Source organism: Haliaeetus leucocephalus, unplaced genomic scaffold (assembly GCF_000737465.1).
Source record: "Haliaeetus leucocephalus isolate CR32 unplaced genomic scaffold, Haliaeetus_leucocephalus-4.0 Scaffold257, whole genome shotgun sequence".
NCBI lineage: Eukaryota > Metazoa > Chordata > Aves > Accipitriformes > Accipitridae > Haliaeetus > Haliaeetus leucocephalus.
Window position 1 is genome coordinate 134,798 of NW_010972693.1, and position 6,543 is coordinate 141,340.

A 6,543-nucleotide genomic window follows, 5' to 3' on the forward strand; every position below is an offset into this window, starting at 1 on the left:
CGACCCGCTCCGCTCCGGCCCGGTCAGGCTCGGCCATGGCGGGGCGGGCGGGGGGGGGCGCCGGTCCCCGCGGGGACGATTTCTCCTTCGTGAGCCCGGTGGTGAAGTACGTGCTCTTCTTCTTCAACATGCTCTTCTGGGTGAGTGCCGGCGGGGCGGGACCCCCCCCAATCCCCGGGCACCCATCGATACCCTCCCACCCGGGGGTCTCACCGGGGACCTCCGGGACTGTCCCGGTCCCTGGACCCCACTGGGACACCCCCCCCCCCTCCCCGGGGGTCTCAGCGGGGACCCCAGCATCCTAGGATCGCCGCCCCTCCCCATCCCCGGGGGGTCTTCGGGACCCTCCCCTCCATCCCTGGGACCCCCCCGAGACGCCCCCTTATCGCTGCGGGAGTGGGGTCCCCCATCCCTGGAGACTTTTAGGGCTGCCCCCCCCGGTGGTTGCCCCCTCCTCCCCCCAGACCTGTTGCTTTCCCTGCCCCCAAGCCCACCCTTTGGGCTGCCACAGCCCTTTGGGGGTGTCACCCCCCGCCCAAGGCAGGGTCACGGGGGGGGGGGGGAGATCGCCCACCCCGGGGCCATCGCCACCAAAACGCCGGCCTTTGGGCCCGATCCTGGCCCCGCGCAGGCACAGCCCCCCCCCCCAGAGCAGTGATTGGGGGGGGGGGTGCAGACGGACCCCCCCCGTCTTGTCCCCAGCCCACCCCCAGGGATACCCCGTGTGTGGGAGCCACACCGCTATCCGTGTTTTGGGGTCTTTCGTTGTTTTTTTTTTTGTTAATGGTTTTGGGGGGATTTTTTTATGTTTGGGGTTTTTGGGGGGGTGTTAAAAAATGTTGGGTTTTTTTTAAATTTTTTTTTTAATTTTGGGTTTTTTTTAAAATGTTTTGGTTTGGTTTTTTTTGGGGGGGGTGTTATATTTTGCATGGGTTTTTTTGGGGGGGGAGGGTTGGGATTTTTTTGGAGGGCTGTTTCCGTGTTTGAAATCACTTTTTTTTTTTTGAGGAAGTTTCTCGCTTTTGACAAATTCCGTCCCCGGGTCCAGCCACCCACAGCGGGGAAGGGCTGGTGGGGATGGAGGTGACCTCCCGTGCGCCGGGGCCGCTGGCGGTGGGCTCTGTCCCACCCGTGACGCCGGAACGCCGCGAGCCGGGTCCATACGGGGGTGTGAGGGGGCGTGTGACAAGGGGAAACTGAGGCAGAGGGTCCGGTTCTGGTGCCCCGTCTGCAGCACCGACTCCATGGGGGCTGCAGCCAGGACCCCTGGTACAGGAAGGTGCTGGTGCCTGGGGTGGGGAGCTCACAAACTGCCCCCCCCTGTTCTCTACAGGTGATCTCGATGGTGATGGTGGCAGTGGGGGTCTACGCCCGGTTGCTGAAGCACGCAGGTGAGGTTGGGGGGCTCGGGGTGGGGGTAGCGAGGATCCTTGGTGCCCCCCCCCCCGGCCCGGCCGAGGGAGAGTGGGGCCGATCCTGAGCCGGCACCGCGGTGGGGATGCCTGCTGATGGGGGGTCGCCCCGTCCCCAGGGGAGCGGGATGCGGGATCCCGGGGGATCTGGGGGGCTGCTGGTGACGGCTCACCGCGGCAGAGGCGGCGATGGCCTGCCTGGCGGTGGACCCCACCATCCTGCTCGTCGTGGTTGGCGTCCTCACCTTCCTCATCACCTTCTGCGGCTGCGTCGGTTCCTTGCGGGAGAACATCTGCCTGCTGCAGGCGGTGAGTCCCCGGGGACGGCGGGTCCCTCCCGGGGTGTCCCCCCACCCCGCCGTGGCACCTCGGCGTCTCTTCTGTGGGCCCTCCCACACCATCATACTCCTCTCGCCCGCAGTTCTCCGTCTGCCTGACCATCATCTTCCTCCTGCAGCTGGCGGCTGGCGTGCTGGGCTTCGTCTTCTCCGATAAGGTACTGCTGGGGTGGGGGGGTTGGGGGGCCAGATGACCCCGAGCCTGTCCTGTTTGGGTGATGACCTTGCTGATGTCCTCCTCCTCCGCAGGCGCGCGGGAAGGTCAGCGAGATCATCAACGGTGCCATCGTGCATTACCGGGATGACCTGGACCTGCAGAACCTCATTGACTTCGGGCAGAAGGAGGTGTGAGGGGGAGGCGTGATCACCCTCCCACGGATGAGGACGTGTCCCCGCTCGTGGGTCAGGCTCAGGGGTCTTGGCTCTCGCCTTCAATCCATGGGATCTCCTGGGTTGAGGACGTTAGGTGGCTCCTCTGGGAGGGTTTAGTGTTCGTGCTGAAGCCCTGGTGGGGGAGACCTAGATGAAAGGGGGTGGGGGGGCACAGACACCCCCTCAGAGTGTCTCTGTTGGAGCCTGTGTTTACGTAGGGCCTATTAAAACCGGGAGCAGTCCCTAAAGACAGTGGTGATGGGGCAAGCTGGACGTAGGTGGGCTTGCGAGGGCTGTCACTTGCTGCCCGTGAAGCCCGCCATCCCGTGCCCCGTTGTCCCACTGTTCCTGTCGCGTGTGTGTCCCCGCAATTCAGGGGGCCAGGGTCCCCTCCCCGCTGAGCGCCCCATGCCCTTCCCCGCAGTTCAGCTGCTGCGGGGGTGTCTCCTACAAGGACTGGTCCCAGAACATGTACTTCAACTGCACCGCCGCCAACCCCAGCCGGGAACGGTGCTCCGTCCCTTTCTCCTGCTGCCTGCGGGACACCGACGAGGTGAGGATGGCATCATCGGGGGGACCCCGGGTGTCCTCAGGGGAACCCCACTTTGCATCTCTCCTCCCATCCCTCGGGGATGTGCTGAGCCTGGAGACCCCTCCCCAGGAGAGGGAATACCACTGGCAATGTATGGGAGCCCATCTGCCCTCCGGGTTTGGGGACCCCCGGCTGGGGATGTTGTGGTGGGGTCAGGATGAAGCCCCGCTTTGTGGGTGTGTGTGGGGGCTTTTTGCAGGCAGGCAGGGACCCTGCCAACCTTGCCACCCCCAGGTATTGTCCCTTTTTGGGGGCTGGGGGTGCTTAGGGAACCCAGCGGTGGAGGGATGGGGCTGGGGGACGCCAAGGGCGGGCTGGGCCCAGAGGAGAGGGATACCCCGACTGGCGCCGAGGCAAGGGCAGAGTTCCCGGTTGCCCCCACGGCTGCCCCCCCAAGAGGCAGGGACACCCTCCAGCCTGGTGCGTTTTGTCCCCAACCCCTCTGTGTCCTGTCCCCCCGTCCCAGGTTGTCATCAACACCATGTGTGGGCAGGGGATGCAGGCCATGAGTTACCTGGAGGCCAGCGCCTTCATCTACACCAACGGCTGCATCGACAAGCTGGTCAACTGGATCCACAGCAACCTCTTCCTGCTGGGGGGCATCGCCCTGGGGCTGGCCGTCCCCCAGGTACCGGGGTGGGGGGGACTGGCGGGATGAAGGGACTGTCCTGCAGCTCTGCTTTGCTCTCCGTGTCGTTTGGGAGTCGCTTTAACGATGCGTCTAATTGCAACTCTGGGGGAGTCGGGGCAGGATTTGGGGTGTGGGGTGGGCGGTGCAAATGTCGGGCACGTGCTCGCCTGGAGCTGCGTAACCCGCTTGTAGGACAGCGGGATGACGCTGCCTGGCATCCTTCTTCCTCTTCCTCTCCTGCAGCTGGTGGGCATCTTGCTGGCTCAGATCCTCATCAACCAGATCAGAGACCAGATCAAACTGCAGCTCTACAACCAGCAGCACCGGGCAGACCCCTGGTACTGACCCTCGGTGCACTGCGGTGGAACCAGCATCTGTCCCCGCAGTGCAGCGGTGGCTTGGGGAGCCGGGACCTCAACAGTGATTTTCCAAACCCTGGATCCATAAGAAGAGCTGAAGGGGCTTTGCTGGAGAAGAGGGAGGTTGGCCACTGTGCTGTGGAGAGGGACGTGTGGGGACGCTGGGGAGTCCACGGCTTTGGCAGCCGGCGCGAAAGCGGGTGCCAGGTTTGCCGGGATGTGCCATGCTGCTGTGCCCTGTTTGGGGGACTGAGCCAGCCCTGGTGAGCTGCTGTCTGTCTGTCCGTCCGGGGAACCGAGAGCTGGCGTGCAGTTTGTGCATGAAGCTGGTTTGCGCTCAGATGTGCTTCCCGTCTCCTCTTGTGCTGGAGATGGGTGTCTGTCTGTCTGTCTGTCCTCTCCTAATCCACACACTGAGCTGTCTTCACCCAAGGCAAGGCTGGCTCTGGACATGGGGATGTTCTCCCCATCGATGGGTGTTGCGGAGCCCATCTTGGTGCCCCGTGGGGACAGCCAAGGGCTTCACTTGCCAGCCGGGAGCAGGAACCGGCACCTGCGCATCCACCCTGGAAGAAGAAGGAACAGGAGGACCCATGAGTGCTTTGTTAGCCAAGGGCAGGGGTCCCATCTCTGCCCTGGGGGGCTTGAACGTCTCTACGGGGTGCTGAGCCCCGTGCGGAGGGGGGGACAGGCACAGTCCTGCATCCCCTTTTGAGGGGTCAGCACCGGGCCGTGATGTTTCCCTTTGCTTTTGTGGACAATAAAAGAGAGAAAAGGCTGGACCCTGCGATCTCTGCCATGCCACGTGGGGGGCTGCTCGATCGCTGAGGGGGGGACAACCCTGCGGGGGGATGACAGCATGGCTCTGGGGGATGGCTGGATGGGGATGGGGTCGAGGCCAGCCCCTTGCTGTGCAGTGCTCCTGTCTTCTCAACAGTCTTATGCGGGTGGGGGTCAGCTGCGAGGCCCCAAAACAGGGGGGGAGAAGAGGGGGAGGGCTGCCACAGCCAGCTAGTAGACAGCAGAGACACCACCACCCCACCACCCCCCCCCAGCAGGGAAAGCTTGGAGAGGTGCTTGCTGCCCTGCTCTGGGGAGGGGGGAGGGGGGGCTGACGGGCTAAATTCCCACCTATTCTGCCCCAGGGAAGAGCTTGTAAAATTTTGGGGTGCTGTGAGCTGGGGGGGGGTTGCTGCTGCCCCCCCAGCATCACAGGCCCTGGCCTCGTTGCTGCTTTTTGGAGCTGTCGCAAACCGTGGGTGGAGTTTTTTTGGTTTGGTTTTTTTTTTTTTTATAATTTTTTTCTTCTCCTCGGGCTGGGTGGTCCCCCTGCGCCGCCCCGCCGCGGAGGGAGTCGGGATGCGGCCCAGCGCCTGGTCCTTTGTGTGCGGCCGGGAGGCACCGAGGCAGGCCGGGGCTCGGCCCCACCAGTGGGTCTGTACCCCTCTGCCACCTCCCTGCGCTGATTTTGTGTTGTTGTCCCCATCCCGTGACTTTTGGCCAGGGTGGCAGAGGGCTCTCGGGGACTGAGGTGGCCATACCGGCCCCATCCTGCCCCAGCGTCAGCCAAGGGCCAGCTCCTGTCTGCCCCCGCTCCCCTCTGGCATCCCCTGGCCGGTTGCTCCAGGAAAACTACCCCAAAACTGTCCCCCCTGTGCCCCAAAGAGTGACGTTCCCCACCAAAAAAAAAGAGATTTTTCACCCTAAAAGAGCAACTTCTAAAAAAGTTGTCATCCTCCCCCTCCCAAGCAACTTCTCTCCCCCAAAAAGCAGTTTCTCTTCCCCAAAAAAGCCACCTCACCCCCCTGCCAAAATGTGGCTTGTGACCCAAAAGAGATCACTTCCCTGAAGAATACCTCCCCCCCCAAGTTAGTTTTCTCCCCAAAACTTCTCCTCCAAAGAGCTACTTCTCCCCCCAAAAACAAGTTCTCTCCAAACAGCTGCTCTGAGTGGCTTCTTCCCCCCTGCAAACTGACTTTTGTCCCCAAAAAGCAACTTTTCTCCCCCCAAAAGGGACTTTTGTCCCCAAAAAGCAACTTTTCTCCCCCCAGAAGTGGCTTTTGTGTCCCTAAAGTGGCTTTTCCTCCCTCAAAAGTAACTTTCCTCTCAAAAAAACCCCTTTTATCCCTAAAAAGCAACTTTTCTCCACCCTAAAAGGGACTCTTGTCTCAAAGTGACTTCTTTTCCCCTTCACTTTCCCCGCAAAAAAAGTGACCTTTATCCCCACGAAGAAACTTTTCTCTCCCAATAAAGTGCATTTTGTCCTCCCAAACTTTTCTGCCCCCCCCCCAGCTTTTCTCCCCCCAAAAGTGGCTTCTCTTCCCCAAAGGCAACTCTTCTCCTCAAAAAAGTGACATTTACTCCCCCCAAAGTACCCCCAAGTGACTTTTTGCCTAAAAAAGAAACCTCTCTCCCAATAGAGTGCCTTTTGTCCCCCAGAAGCAACTCTTGTCCCCCCAAAGTGTCTTTTCTCCCCCAAAAGTGGCTTCTCTTTCCCAAAGACAACTTTTCTCCTCCGAAAAGCGACTTTGCCTTCCCCAAAAGTAACTTCCCACCTGAAAAAAAGTGACTCCCTGCCCCCAATCCAATTTTACTCCTCTAAAAATGAGTTATCTCCCTAAACTGCCACTTTTCTCCTCCAAAAAAGTGACTTCTCTGCCCCAAAAGCAACCTTGCCACCCCAAGTAACTTTCTGCTCCCCCAAACAACTTTTACCCTGCCCAAAAAAAGCGACTTTCCCCCCCTCAACCCCCACTCCCCCGTCCCCAATCCCTCTCCTCCCTCCGCACCAAATCCCAACTTCTCTCTGAAAAAAACCCAAACTTTCTCCTCCAAAAAC

General features: G+C 60.9%; 1 protein-coding gene across 1 annotated transcript; it reads left to right on the top strand.

Annotated features, from left to right (window-relative positions):
• Window positions 1–35: 35 nt before the first annotated feature.
• Window positions 36–3,690, top strand: TSPAN33 (tetraspanin 33). Its single transcript, XM_010568788.1, has 8 exons — window positions 36–140; window positions 1,334–1,391; window positions 1,594–1,721; window positions 1,834–1,908; window positions 2,000–2,095; window positions 2,547–2,675; window positions 3,181–3,342; window positions 3,589–3,690. The coding sequence occupies exons 1-8, from the start codon at window positions 36–38 to the stop codon at window positions 3,688–3,690; spliced, it is 855 nt and encodes a 284-aa protein (XP_010567090.1).
• The last annotated feature ends 2,853 nt before the right edge of the window (window positions 3,691–6,543 follow it).

Coding starts and splice junctions, on each gene's coding strand:
- TSPAN33 (XM_010568788.1), top strand. CDS start 36: ATGGCGGGGCGGGCGGGGGGGGGCGCCGGTCCCCGCGGGGACGATTTC. Junction 141..1,333: donor TCTTCAACATGCTCTTCTGG/GTGAGTGCCGGC, acceptor TGTTCTCTACAG/GTGATCTCGATGGTGATGGT. Junction 1,392..1,593: donor CCGGTTGCTGAAGCACGCAG/GTGAGGTTGGGG, acceptor TCACCGCGGCAG/AGGCGGCGATGGCCTGCCTG.